Source organism: Sturnira hondurensis, unplaced genomic scaffold (genome assembly GCF_014824575.4).
Source record: "Sturnira hondurensis isolate 20B ecotype Veracruz unplaced genomic scaffold, ASM1482457v3 Scaffold0005252, whole genome shotgun sequence".
In the NCBI taxonomy this organism is placed as follows: Eukaryota; Metazoa; Chordata; class Mammalia; order Chiroptera; family Phyllostomidae; genus Sturnira; species Sturnira hondurensis.
The window spans coordinates 6,845,025-6,860,895 of NW_028077883.1; the positions used below are offsets into that span (position 1 = coordinate 6,845,025).

A 15,871-nucleotide genomic window follows, 5' to 3' on the forward strand; every position below is an offset into this window, starting at 1 on the left:
GCATGTTTGAGGTTTTCTAAACAGACCATTGCACCACTAGTGAATAACAACAGCTTCGTTTCTTCCTTTCCAATCCATTTCTTATATTTCTGCTTCTTGCCTTCCAATATGATGTCAAATGCAAGAAGTGACATTTTCAAGTATTAAACCACACTTACATTGTTGACTAAACTCAACTTAGCCATGATCTCTTTTATATGTTATTGGACATGATTTGCTAATATTTTGTGGAGGATTTTTTTGCATAATTTTTATGAACAGGATGGGACCGGAAGACTTCTTGTTCATCACTACTTGGTTTTGGTACCAAGGTTGGACCTCATTACCTTAAACATTTCACACTCTCAAAGTTTCACTGGTATCAGAGTGGTGCCACTTTCATTTTCTGTCTTCTACAAACAGTTACACGTGACTGGAGATACTTGCTCCAGTTGGACATAAGTGATAAAAGAACTCGGGCCTTATCTTTCTTCTTTCTTTCTCCCTTCTCCTTTCCCCCCTCTCCCTCTTTCCCCTGTCCATTGATACTATGGTGATTTATGTCCCTTTGAATTTTGGATTTTGAAATTGTAATCTCTTATTTCTTGAAACTTGAACTTTTAGCCTTTGACTGAGGGTGAAATCCCTCAAGAAAGGATGTCCTTGTTTCTTCTCTTCTAAAAGGCAGCATAAACTCGGGCTGCCATGATCACAATTTCTCAGAAGAAATTTTTCTTCTCCTACTCAGCACCAAGGTTTGACACTGGCAAACTGCCTTGCAGTCCTGAGGTGGAAGATCAGACTTATTTTCATCTCCCAGAGCAGTGGAGCCCCGAGGGCTTTTGCTTTAGGCTGAAATTCTCCAATTAGACATCCCATTTGGGATGGGCCCTGAGCTCTACCTACTGTAACTCAGAGCAACACCAATGACTGTACTGTCAGACTATATAGAGCATTCAAGATACATAAGACAATATGAAAAGTGAAAGAAACCAGACATAAAAAAGTGTCTACTTTATGCCAAATGTAATTCTAGAACTGACAAAACCTATCTATGATGTCAGAAAGCAGACTAAATGATTGATTGTTCAGGGCAGAGAGTGACTGAGAAGTTGGTTGTTCAGGGCAGAGAGTGACAGTGAAGTTCTATAAGGGAACTATCTGAGGTAATAAGGTTGTTCATATCTTAATTGTGGTGCTGGTTATGCATCAAACTGTTATCCTAAACAAGTTGGTGTACTTTATTGAATATAAATTCTTCCTCATTAATGTTGATTTTAATATTGAAACATAGACATATAAAAATTATCGAATTATACAAGTAAGATCCGCACATTTTACTCTATGTCAGTTTTATGTCAACAAAATAATTGTGAAGCCCCTTTGGGAAGTGGCATTTCGGACACCAAGTAAGTTTTTACTACCACCACCCTCACTAGCATCTGTATCAGTTTAAATAAATGGAGGCCTTAGCAAGTCCCGGGAAACCTCTATGACAAGGCAGTTTTAGGCTGTTAGTCCTTGGTTAGGTCGCCATTTAGTTTTTATTGCTGGTGAAAATGTACTTCTGTGATTGAAGTCTCTTTCTAAATTAATGCATCAGCGAGAAGAAGGCTATCTGTGCAGTACTGTTCTTGACATCATTAAGGACATTATGACTATTATTTCTATTGCATTTTATTCATTTATGACTAAAAAGAAGTCATGTCAACATGAGTCACCAAGTTGCTATTTCTAAGGTCCCAAAGCTTTACAAAGAATGAAATACGTATGTTCATTTTTTTCTGATTTTATGTGCGGGCCGTTTTGTTGCAGCATGGTCTAGCTAGTCTTCTCGAAAATCATGATCTCCGAGAACAATGAAAATGTGGAAGCAAAAGACCAGTGAAAACTACTAACTCCCGAAGTGCCAAGGACAAGCAGAGAGTGCTTCTTCAGTCCCTTCCCTGTGTCCAGTCTCCAGTCTTGCTAGGTTCGGCATTCCTTTTATCTCAGATTCTATGCTCTTCCTCCGTCACTGTCTCAGATTATGTTTCTAACTAAATTACATTCTCCTCACTCTACTCCCCAATTTTCATCTTAACACCCTCTGAGTGACTCAGCTCAGTTCAAGTCTTTGGCTTCCTCTAATCTGCTCAGTGCTGTGCTCATCCCTGGTTGTATTAAAAATCAGCCTGTCAATGAAGAGGTTACCTACTAGTGAGGCAAATTTGTGGGTCAATAATAATAGAGGTACACATGGTGCTCATGAATCATAAAAACAGGCGACCCAGCCCAGCTGAGAGACCAAGGTGGTTTCTGGGGGAGATGGCTGACACCCCAAAAGAGCCCTGAAGGGTGAACAGGACAGGCAGGCACACAAGGGCAGCCAAGAGTCTGTGTGTTCAAGGCAGGGGAACCAGGAGGAGCACAGGCCTGGGGAACCACAGGACCCCAAGGGCCCACTGGAAAGGGAGTCTGTATGGCACATCTCTCACTGTGAGTTTAGCATTTTAGAACTTTGTGGCAAAAAAGTTATATTCAACTTACAAATGTTTTTGAAGTTGAAAAATATTGTCATTTGTGTTTGTTTCTATGGCATCTGATTAACACTGTGAACTCTGTGGCTCATCATTGTAACATGGAATTGCTCCAGCGTGGTTTCTAGGAACTACAAAGTATACACTCTCAGAATTTCATGGCATGGAGAAATCGGATAAAGTTTCTTTGGTATTTTGTATCTGGCACATACATAAATATCACCACAATGTGGTAGCTGGAGGAAAATCACAGGAAGGCACATTACAGTCACTTGCATTATGATAAAATAAAGAAAATGAGCTACAAAAAGATGACATTACTCAGCCAAAGACTTCTATTCCAACCTCTATCTCCCATGGACACTGCTCACGCTCCTGCCCACACTCACCATTGGAATAACACTGTTCCCGTATACAAAGGGTATTTCTAAAGAGGGCCTTTCAAGTAGAGAAGGATATTTACCTCCTGGGGGTCATGTGTGTGTCTGTGTGAGTGTATGTGTGGGAATTCATGTGTGTGCATGCCAGTGCGCTATTTAGGTTAGTTCAAGTGTGGATACATTCTTCCACTGAATCTTTTCCAAGGACCTGATGGTTCTGGGTTTCCATGAAAATGACCACTACTGTAGATCTGGGGGTGAGAAGCCCGATCATATAATTGCATTTAATTGTTTTAAAGATACAGTCAAATTGGAGTCTCTGAACAACTTGTTTCAAAGGTTTTCTATCTCTCCCATTCTTTAGGCTCCTCTAGTCACCGTCGGCCGGTCTTCCTTCCACACACACCCAACTTCCAGTTTTAAGCTTCTCTATCGCTATCATCGGCGGCTAAAGATCGTGAGAATTATTTTACTTATACTATAACACCTTTTTAGACATTTTGGCACGTCCACCATATAAGTCATGTGAATAACTACTATGATAATCTAAAGATATGTGCATGTAGTTTTTTGAAAAATTAAGAACTTGGTATCACATGATTCTTTTCTTTAAAAAAAATCACTGGATTTAAAGATAATATAAATCACTTTGTACACTGCATTGTACCAACATCATACAGCCCTACTGTTGAACATTTCTTATTTCCCTTTACTGTGAATTACAATCTATTTAAAGTGTTAGGGGTTAAAAACATCCAGGGTTAAATATTAGGAAGTGAGTCCACATTGCAGAACCTGTACCTAAAACGTCCAGAATAATGTTTCAGAATAAATATTATTTTTCAAAGGGGAATCTTCACACTATCATTCAACATTCAAAACACACAGCTCCAGAGAAATTCTTCTGAGCAGACAGCTAGTTAATAAGACATAGAATATTTAATTTCACACGTGAAGCAGGGACAGACAAGCATCACTTCCCACCAGAAAACAAACCTTAAGGAAACAGTTGTTACTGTTATTGCAGTTGCCAGGCACTCCTTGCAACTCAGCCACAGTGTTCTAAAATGGTTGACAACAAAAATTAAAAAAGCTTTTTCCCCACTAAAGACAGCAGCCTAATGACAAAGAATTAAAACAAACCCCACAAACACTGAACTTGCGGTACCTGCCACAACATATACTTTCGAGAACTAAGAGAATGCCCCCACTCTTAGTTTCTGACATTGTAAACACGGGATAAAGTCCACTCACATGACTGAAAGGCCATCCGAAGTAACTGCAAACTCGTGCTCACACAACAAAAGCTGTTCCAGCCAGGAACAGCAAACAGCATGAGTCAAATACAATGTTATCCCTTTAATGCTTTTCACATAAAATTTCTCTTCTTGTAAACCTTTTAATACATATGCAAGCCAGACCTTCCATTATATTTTGGTCTCTAATTATTACACATTAACACAAGCAATGAAAATGCATATCTATGTAGGTGGCTGCTCTAAACCGTATTCAGTACTTCCAAAGATTCTAAAAAGTTAACTACTATTGCCACGATATAGTTATAATGATATTAATTTCCAGTAATGGAAAACAAATCATAGAAAGGTTAAGTTATGTTTTAAAAAAAGGTAGCCTTTGTTTCTGGAGTGAGGATTAACATTGTTATGAACCATTCCCTAAAAGAGACTGAAATGCCAGCTATAATCTAAGACTTTAAATGTGATGAATAATATATTTTAAAATAATATATAAAGAGGCAAAAGCAAAATCATCTTATAATGTTAAACATGCATGTAAAACAGTTCATTTTAATGCCAACGACCAAATGTATTTTTTCATTCAAAAAAGTGGCATAGTACCCATCTGTACTTCATTGCCAGTCTGAGCCCACAGCGTGCCAACACTGCAAAACGCTCTCCAGGAGAAACAGATACACAAAATACACCACAAAACCCACAGCACACAAAACATACCAGAATTACATCATCCCAGCACACAAAGTTAAAGATTGAATGTGTGGAGTATGGCAGGAGGTTTAATTTGTTATGGAAAATTAAAATCTAGAGGAAAAATTTACCATACCCCCAGAATTTCGTGAGATAGTGCTGAATGTCTGAGAGGTTTACTGAAATCCTCCATGGTTACCTTTCGGATCGTAGAGAGAGAAGAGAGAAAGGATGAAAGGAAGAATGGAAGGAAGAGAGGAAGAGAGAGAGAGAGAGAGAGAGGGAGGGAGGAAGGGAGGGATGGAGGGAGGGTGAGGGGGAGAAAGAGAGGGAGAAAGAGAGAAAGAAAAGGAAATGAACAGTAACTCTATTAAATCCAGAAATGCAATCACTAAATCACAGACCCACATTTAATATTTTTCAATTTTTCAGATTTATATCTCCCTCCTCTTTATAGGATCCCCTGTATGCTTTGGCCTTTATTTTAACTTTGCTTTTTAAAAATCAGAATGTTTAACTTTGAGCATAAAAAGATATGGGAATGCAAATTAAAATGGAATTGGTTGTTTGCTTATTATAAACTCTTCTAGTTTAAATACTTGGAGAAAAAAGCCTAGAAAAAATGCAGAGATTTAGAGTTTGGATTGTGTGTGTGTGTGTGTGTGTGTGTGTATGTATTTTAAATTCTTCGGAATATAATTTATACTTTCCTAAAGCATTAAAACTGATATATTTAAGCACACACCATACATGATAAAGTAGTCTTAATCCTAAGCATGGTTCCGACAGAGGACCATTGTACCTTTATAATTTCTGGCTATATTTATCACATTGCAGTGTTTTCCCTGTAGGCAATGCAAGCAAGTAACTCCCTCTGTCAAAGTGACAAGTTCCAAGTAAGAATAAACCTCGGATGCTTTGACCCAAACCAGAAGCTATCCATCCTTCAGGAGACAACGCTGATCTAAGTGCTGGCTCTGGAAGTTACTTGGATGGACTCGGCTGTTCTGCATTTAATTAGAGGTTTTCCTGGCTGGCTCAGGGAACGCCACAGGGGATACAGTCAAATAAAAATGATTCCATCTCTGAAATCATAAAATGACTCTATAAATAAGAAGAGTGAGAAACTAAGTGATTGATTACACAATTCAGGATTAACCAAGATATGTAAATCAATAAACTGCTCAATTACATATAAAATTAACTAAATTATTCAAGGACCATTGCCCCATTGAATAACTACTATCAGTCCATCTCATTTCCATTACGTTTCTTGGACATGTTATTTTTTTATTAACAGGAAAAGAGATTAAATAAGAAATACAGGTAAAACATTCAAATTAATTTAAGAATACTAGGTTGCATTGGTAAAAAAATGAATTTAAGTTATGTAGATACACTGAAGTATTTATACAAGAGTGAATTTTCATTCTTTGTATGGCTTCCATCTCTGCTGCACAGAAAATTCACGGTGGGTTTCAGCGGGGCACGTGGGGGGGGTGTGGCAGCAGAGAAGAGAGAAACCTAAGTCAGAGAGCAGCACGAGTGAGCCAGGCAATGGAAAAGGCCACTCGACCGTGTCAATACAGCGAAGGCTGCTCGGAATGGCATGGTGATTCCTGATTCCTGTTTCTACAACTTGCAGACAAAAGAAACAGTCTGACCTAAAGCTAAACTCTGTTTTTGGTAAAATATTTGTATACTCAATTATTCTTCCCTTAAAGCCCTGTCTTTGTAGGATGCTTATGGATTCAGTATTCACCTAGAGTGAAAAACCCTCCAAGAATTTGATTCCCTTATTATTAGAAAAACAAAGAGTCACAGAACCGAAGTATTACAAGATATTCCAACACTTGAAACAAGAATTCTCTTGGCGACATTTCTCGTCACCCAGTTACTCTGCGTGCGCCTGAACACAGACAGACCCAACTGCCTTCTCCACTACAAAGTGCAGTGGGCCGCAGGGTCCAGGCTTTGGAGCCAAGAAGACCCTCTCCCCATCCTAAAGTGGGAAAGGCACCTCGATAAGTGCCTGACACTGAATATTTATTTACCTCCATTCCTGCTGAAAATATCTACTTTAGGTGACAATCTATTCTGCTTTCCTTACAAAAAGAGGCAAGAAAAAAATCCACGTGATGTTTTTCTAAGTGCAAATATTGAGGGACAAATATTCCTTTTGCATTTACTCATTATCACATTAGAGAAAATTGTGTGTATATATGAGGAGGGAGCCAAAAAAACACCAAATTATCTTCTGAAGGGTGGGCCCCTTTTAGTACAGGCATTCCTTACTAAATGAGTGTTCTAGGAACCCATCTGTATCAGTGTACCAACTGGCATTGTTGTGAGAGGCTGTGTTCGGCTTCAGTGAATTTGTTTTGAAGACTCTTTACATGTATTTGCTCATTTCATGATGGGTGATTTACAGGAGAGCCTGCCCATGCCACAATGAGTGTTCGAGTTTTTGAACAAAAATGGCATGACGCCTGTACCCCGCTCTCCCTATTTAGCTGATCTCACCCCAAGAGACTTTTTGTTTCCCTGTGTGAAAAGGAAAATATTTTGCCAATGTAAGTGTTGAAACAAAAACACAGCAGAAGCATTGACAAGTTCAAAAACTGTTTTGAGCAGTGGAAAAAACATCTTGGTAGGTGTACTATATCTAATGGAGAGCCCTCTGAAGGTGACTGATGCTTAGACATGTAAGAATACATAATTTTTATAAATAAATTCCATCTTGGGATACCCCCCCTCACTTACACACTTATATATAAAGCTTTATCTGCTGGAGTTGAAAGCTTTTGGGGATGAATATGATCAATTCGTCAAAATAACCTGAGAAATATGTAGTAGTATGGGATCTAAAAATTTCACTTGGAGAACCTTAAAAACTATTTGATTTTCCCTTTTTTCCTCGTTTGACCAGATGCTTTATTTCAGAGACTCATGGAATACCAGAAGCTGGGAAGAGCTGAGACTTTAGCCCAATCCCTGTGGTCTGCAGCCAGAGATGTGGGGGCCCACAGAGGTGGGAAAGCTGGGTCTCCTCAGCTTCCACCGCCTGACATCAGCCACATACCCCGGACCTCAGCCCCAAATCCTTCTCAGCAAAGCGGGCAGGTAAAAACCAGACCTGTAGAGAATGATTCCATGACCCTAAAACAGACTTATAGTCAAAGCAAATCAGTATCTCTGCTGAAACACAAAACACTAGTGCAGAGGATGGAAAAACTAGTTAAGATGAAAGTTCAAATATCTGAGGTAATCACTCTTCCAGTTTCTAAACCCAAGATAACATTTCCAAACAAGGTATCTCAGTATAATGAGAAAATATTCACCATGTCAAATGAATTTTGCAAGTGAAAAAAACTAAATCAACTAAATAGAATTCTAGCAGACTAATCATTCCCGGGAAGACTTTCTGATGTGTACCCTTTGATCAAAAGTTAACTAATGTGCCCTTGTAAAGTTCCTGCTGCGATAAATGGAGATCACAGCCTCGTTATTATACTACGAGCAAACAAAAAGACTAAAATATATTCGGGCTAAAACACTCCAAACTAAAGATACATAAAAAATATTTGAGTATCTGTTTATTAACCTTCACTATGTCCTGGCTACAAACCAAAAAAAGTTCTGGACAAAGAATAAATTCAGATGAGGAGAAGTTGAAGATGTTAAGTTGTACTGTCCTTATATCAGCTGAAGTAAAGAATATTTATTTTACCTGAATACTCACTATGTTAATGGAGTATGAAATACTGCAACTAAATTGCTGATGGATCTTTTGACATACCAATATGAAACACATGCAGCTTTAAAATAAAGCGCATTGTCCCATTACATCAACGTGTGTTTGGCGTTTACATTAGAAATAGGCCAGCATCTGTATTCTATTACTCCACACCAGGGTTCCGGACAGCCGTTTTCACTTGGGGGTTAGCTTCTACTCATTTACTTCATCTTCTACAGAGAACAGGATGCAAAATTATTCCAATATGTATCTACTCTATGGAATATGTGTTGGTGGAAAAGCTTTGTTCTGCATTATGTTAGCACAAATCATAGTGAGCAGATCCAAAGAACTTTCTCTTCCTGGAAAAAAGGAAACACTCAGTGATTTTTAGTACTTTCCTGTGTTGTATGTGTGCTCTCTCACACAAAATGTTTACTGATTTTCCTGAAAGAGCATTATACTTGTAGAAAATTTGGTTAAGATCGGAAGAACATAAAGCTGAGAAAGAAAACCACCCAATTTGAATGTTAAAGACAGCTATTATGGACATTTGGGTGTTTTAACTCTTTTGTTTCAGTGAATTTATTTTCATAGAGTGATGAGATGACACCTTTGATTCCGAAGTCTTTACACTGTAAACAGAATACCATTACTTGATTCATAAATGAATAACAAATTCGGTGAATATTTCTTTCCGGTGAGGTTGAATGTAGCCACCACATTCTCCTTGGGAAACTGCAAAGAATCTCTCATACTGTTATAAAGGAAACAGAGTTTTACAAGGAAGGAACCGGGCGAGAAGAAGTGCAGGAAAAGGAGAGCGCCGGGCTGCCTACCTCGTCGTCGTCCGCGTCGTACTGGGCGTAGTGCTGCTCCAGCAGTTCTCGCTGGCGCCTCTCCTGTTCCAGCGTCTGGCTGATCAACTGCGCAACCTCACTCACTTGTCCCGGTTTTTCTCGCCCAATAACAAATCTGCAGGAAGGTTAAAGACGGCTAATACAGTTAGACTGTCTCATAAATAGGAGAGCTAACAAAAGTAACCAAGTCACCAAGCTTGATATCTCATCAGGGCTCAAGAAGCCTCAAAAAAGTAGTAGTGTCACAACTATACTTTAAATGGCAGGCCTGGGAGGCAGGAGAGGTTAACTGAGTCGTTTAGGGTGGTTTCTGCAGCAGCCCAAAGGGAAAAAAAAGAGAAATAAATGATCACAAAAAATGTTACCTTGGGAGAAGAGAAAACAAATGTAAGTCATTCAACAGTACTTTACACATTTTTGATGCCCTACGTATGGAAGCAAATACCTAATTTCCTGTACCACTGGTATTTCTTTCTCTCTCTCCCTTTCTCTCTCTATAAAAAGCAATGAGAATGTTGTTGGATGTGGATAAAATACTGAAAAGTAGTTTTTCAAATGGTGGTACCATTTTATATTCCTACTAGCAATGCATGAAAGTTGAAGTTGCTTGACCTCATCAGCACGTAGGATAACCTTTTAAAATTTTAGCCATTCAACTGGGAAGGTATCTAATTGTATTTATAATGGTTTTAATGTCTAATGCACTAATGACTAATGATTTTAAGTGTCTTTTCATGCATTTTTTGACCATCCATATGCCTTTCTTAGTGAAGTACCTTTTCAAATCTCTTGCCCATTTTTAAAAAATCTGGGTTGCCTGACTTTTTATTATTGAGTTGTAATGGTCCTTTATATATTCTGGATATCTATTTATACATCCTCATCTATATATATTGCAGATACACACATATACAGAGATAGACACACAAATGATATATGTGTTTGATTTATTATATTCTGCCTATCTGTGGTTCACCTCTTCATTTTCTATACTGATCTTTTCTTTCTTTAAATGCACAACAGAATGGGATTTAAGGGGGTATGACTTACCCCCTTATATATATAAAGATATATAAAGATATATAAATCTCCTGTTATATAAAGATAACAGGAGATTTAAGGAAGCAATTACTGTATAAAATGCATATTAATAAAAAACAGTAGGCAAGCTCATAGTAAGTAAATTAGAATTCACATTCATTTAGGCCATCAATTCTTTAAACTCATTTGAGAATTACATTGTCCACCTTTTAGTTTAACAATTTTCCCTAAGAATGGAAAGTTTATTTCCTCTGCAAGGCAAGTGTTTAAAGTTAATCTAAACATGATTCAGGAAGAGAAAGACATAAAATGTGGTCCACTTGCCAAATAGTTGAAACTGAATTTAATTGCTGATTTTAGAGAGGAATGAAAGAATCTTAAGAAAGACCTTGTGAGGAATTTTTAAAGCAGAAAATAATTTTTTAAAGCTGGGTTATAACATAATAAATTATGTAATTGTATAATACAATAAATCAAAACTCTAATATGATGTGCAACTTTCTTCCTGTCTTCAAAACATGATCTCTAACTCCAAACTACAATTATTTATAAATGCTAAACCTAAAAGAATGATTACATATAATCAAAGGTTCAGAGGAAATAAGAATTGTTCCATACTGCTTAAGAAACCAGCATTTTAAATCATGAAGGCATAGTTGCTCAAAATCACAGCTTGTCTTTCTTTATGAATTTACCTCTACAATTTAACATTATTCACCACTTGCCCAATATTAGTTCACATTCAAAATCACTTTACAGTTTGATGAAACAGAAGTGACTTGTAACTACATATAAAACAGACAATTCCTCTCAGGAAATAAACTCACTTTTAAATGTGTTGTTACAGTACACAAGTCTTCATTCAAGCAGGTGAGGTGGGCGGCGTCACAGCACCTGGCCGTGCACATCTTTAAAGTCTTGTGACCCACTATAACTAATAGTGCACATCTGCAGTATTAGAACTCACTCGGACGAGTATGGCCCAGCAGAAAGCACCCAGAAGTGCAACAGACTGTTCTCTATCTTTATTTTCCTCATTGAAAATTAGTATCTACTCCATGTGTCTAAAGAAGTGATAGAAGAATAAAATGTGGTATAAACATGGGCGGACTTTAAGGCCCTATTATTATTATGGCAAAATGAATAAAAAGCTCCCATTTGGAATATGTATAACATTCAAATTACCTTTCTATATGTTCTTAAATGTATGGTCCACTTTACAGCAGTCTTTATAAATGTGTCCTATAACAGTATATGTATAATCTAGCACGTATAGAATACAGTAGAAAATGTAAAATTTAAAGTAAAGTTATTATTTCAATTATGGATTCATATTCATAGTATAAATATGCTGTGTTACTTGGGGCTTAAAAGGGTCTGGAGAAGGGGGAAATAACTATAACAAAAAATATTATATAATCCACACAAAAAGTTTAACTAATTACCTGACACCTAGAGAGTATTTAATAAATGTTTACTCTTGTTTTTACCTAGATAATATATTAAGGTATAAATAGGGCTGAGTGTATTCAAAAGTACACACTGTCCCAGTTACCTCTTATTTGAATAACACTAGTTTTGAAAAATGACTGGATTTTTCTGAGTCAACCACAGGAAAAAGACAAAATACTGACACTATAGTATGCTCCGAATATTTTAATATCAGTCACCCTCAAAAGATACATGTATGGATTACATGACCATGTTAAACTGAATTTTTAAAACATCAAAAATATAACCAAAGCCTGCGATGCTCAGTCGCTCTGAACACGTGATGCCCGCACACAGCTCGGTCTGCCTCAGACACGGTCCTGGTGGGAACGGCACGTGTGCTCCCATCAGCCTGTTTCTAGGTTGCGATATCCTTTGAGAAGCTGTTTTTCTTGTTACTTTCCTAACTTTTTTTCTTTACTTCAATAAGAAATGGTGTGGTCTTTTTATTTTTTCAGCTATAAAGAATGAGGTAAGAGAAACCAACCTGTAATGGATATTTAAAGTTAGAAATTCAGTATTTTCTAAGGTATAAACCTAAGGTATATTATACATTATATAATATAACATAACTATATTATACATATAGTGTTATATATGTATAATATAACAGTAAAACCAAAATATGCAATTAAGGTTTGTGTTTTTATCATGGCTCAGTTCTGGTGTTTAAAACAATGATCTTGATTCAATGTGAACTATTTCCCTAGAAACTGTCCCCTCTCCCCTGCAGGCTGAGATACAACAGACAAAGTCAGATAAATCAGTTTTTCCTTGTCTTTTCATCTATTAGGAGAGCAGGCAATGCCCATATACTGTCCTTTGGAGTTTAGATGACAAGATTGTATGGAATGCATCTGATTAGTCTATTGAATACCCCGGTAAGCTATCAAAAAATAAACAACTATAAAGTTGCACTAACAATTTGCCGAATTGAAATAAGGATTCTACGTGTCCTATGTGAATTCTGTGGAGTTTATGTTGAGATATGATTTATGAGTGCCTTGTTTTACAGACAAAAGTTATTCTAATGAAAGTGGTACATTAGTGAAAATGGCATTTGATGTCAAAACTTAAAAATTCTCAACGTGGAATTAAGCTAGTTTAAAAAAGGAGAAGTTATACCAGGATACAGTTATTAGTTTTACTCAAATAATTCTTTCATTCACATATTCTTTTAACAAATACTTATTGTATGTACACCAAAACCCTGAATGCTGTATATTTAAAAAAAAACAAACAACCTTGCACAAGACTTACTCTCTCTCACTCTCGGGACTAGAGCTTTCAGTCACAAGGTCATTGGTACTTCTGAAAGGTTTTGTAAAAAATGTGTCTAATTTTTCCTATGTTTGATCTCATTTTATGACCTAACTCTGAACTTGGTAGCTTTTTAAGTATTTCACTTAATTCTACTTGACCTAGTGGTGGTAAATGTATTAATATATCTGGCACTTCCACTAAAATTTGCTGAAAAATGGTTAAAGGGCTCATGGACATGGACAACAGTGTGGTGACTGGGGAGGGGAGGGGCGGGTATAAGGGGGGATCAATGGCAATGTGAAAATACAATCAATCAATCAATCAATAAAATTTGCTGATAGTGTTTAGATGTCAAAGTCCTATACAACCAAGTGACTGTTGACCATTCTCATATATATAAGCTGAAAGTTTGCCCTGACAGGTGTGGCTCAGTTTTGGGCATTGTTCTGCAAACCAAAAAGTTGCTGGTTTGATTCCTGGTCAGGGCACATGCTTGGGCTGTGGGTTTGGTCCCCACTCAGTCAGGGTGTGTAACAGAGGCAACCAATCAATGTTTCTCTCTCACACAGATGTTTCTCTCCCTCTCTTCTCCCTTCCCCTCTCTCTAAAAATAAATAAATAAAGTCTTTTAAGAAAAAGTTCTACTATCCATGGTCTGCAAGCCGTAATGGCTGCTCCTCTTGTCTGTAGTCTTAGGAGTAATGTAAACACAAAAGCCACAAGGACTGACGATATCCACGAACACGGCAATTCCTTCACGGCCCTCCACTAGAATGGCACTTCACCATGCACGATCACAAAATCACTTTGATAGAAAGTGGAAATATCAATTTCCCCCAGTGCGTAACGGCAACAAAAACTCCTATTAAAATTATGTAAATTAAGTGAAAACATCTCAAGATTTAATGCATTTCAAATGGAAATCTCAGCTGTATCAATAATTTTTAACTAAAAATTTTTAAATTTCCATATTTAGAACTTATATGCCTAGGTGTAAATACTAAATAAACACCCTCATATCTATAAAAATTCACTTATCATTTATTTAAATTTTCTTTTTAATATTACAATGTCTTCCAAATAGGGCAGAACGATATAGGGTCCGGCAGAAGTAAGGCCTGTTTGAGTGCAGTTGGATAATATGGGTGTAATAATTCACAGTTTTATTTGAACATCTCACCCAAAATCATATGGTGTACTTGAGTGTGATATTGTTATGTTACAGGATTGCATGCTTATGATTTTGTAATAAAAGATTTCATAACAAAAAGGGATATTGTTTGTGCCAGACCCTGTACTGTACATAGAAGGAAAAACGTTTAGACTTCTCGCCATCCTGGTCAGTCTATCCTAGTTTCAAAAATTTCAGGGTTACCCTTAAGATAAGGTGTACAAGAGTAAACAAACAAGTCACAGGGCAGACAAAAGTGGATTGACGGTTGTGAGTACACAAAAGTTTATTCTTGCATTATTTATCAATGATTGTATTTATTATTATTAATCTACTTTTGCCCATCCCTGCATATTGTGACATACACAAATTGTATCAGTTAAACAGCATCGGAACTCAGTTTTACTGGTTTTTGATTATTATGAGCAAAGCTCCTATAAATATGTAAACATGAGTCTTTCGGTCAGGACATGTTTTTATTGCAGCCTTTCAGGTAACTGTGTAACTACCTCAGTGAAGTGTCTCTTTAATTGATTTGCATATTTTTAGTAATGTTATATATCTTCTTAATGAACTGTAAGAGTTCTTCATATCTTCTGAATAATAGTTCTTTATCAGATAAATGTTTGGCAGATATTCATTTTTTAGCTTGCTTTTCCATTTCCTTTTTTTCTTTTCATATTTTACTGATTATACCATTACAGTTTTTCTATTCCCCCCTTCATTCCCCTCCACCCTGCATACCCCCTCCCCCACCATTCCCCCCTTTAGTTTATGAACACGTCTCAAGTTCTTTAGATTCTATATTTCCCCCACTATTCTTGCCCTCCCCCCTATTTTCTACCCACTCTCTATGCTATTTTCTGTACCTTCTCCCCCCTTCTCCCCCTCCCACTCCCCTGTTTCTAACCCTCCCTGTGATCTTCATTTCTATGGTTCCACTCCTGATCTAGCTGTCCTCTTGGTTTGCTTTTGTTTTAGGTGTGGTTGTTAATAACTGTGAGTTTGCTGTCCTTTCACTGTTCATCTTTTTATCTTCTTTCTCTTATATAAGTCCCTTTAGCATTTCATATAATAAGGGCTTGGTGATGATGAACTCCTTGAACTTGACCTTATCTGAGAAGCACTTTGCCTGCCCTTCCATTCTAAATGAAAGCTTTGCTGGATAAAGCAATCTTGGATGTAGGTCTTTGGATTTCATGACTTGGAATACTTCTTTCCAGCCCCTTCTTGGCTGTAAGGTCTCTTTTGAGAAATCCACTGACAGTCTGATGGGTACTCCTTTGTAGGTGACTATCCCCTTATCTCTTGCTGCTTCTAGGATTCTCTCCTTCATTTTGGTCTTGGCTAATGTAATTATGATGTGCCTTGGTGTGTTCCTTCTTGGGTCCAACTTCTTTGGCACTCTCTGAGCTTCCTGGATTTCCTGGAAGTCTATTTCCTTTGCCAGACTGGGGAAGTTCTCCTTTATTATTTGTTCAAATA

General features: G+C 37.2%; 1 protein-coding gene across 5 annotated transcripts in view; it reads right to left on the minus strand.

The window, feature by feature from the left end:
* PPP1R9A (protein phosphatase 1 regulatory subunit 9A) overlaps positions 1–15,871 on the minus strand; it is a 274,499-nt gene that overhangs the window by 83,612 nt on the left and 175,016 nt on the right. For 4 of the 5 annotated variants that reach the window (XM_037046456.1, XM_037046457.1, XM_037046458.1 and 1 more), the window contains exon 6: positions 9,400–9,535. In XM_037046456.1, coding sequence (XP_036902351.1) covers positions 9,400–9,535 — 136 coding nt within the window. Of the gene's footprint in view, positions 1–3,874; positions 3,941–9,399; positions 9,536–15,871 lie in introns of all 5 variants that reach the window. The other variant, XM_037046455.1, reaches the window with a different exon arrangement.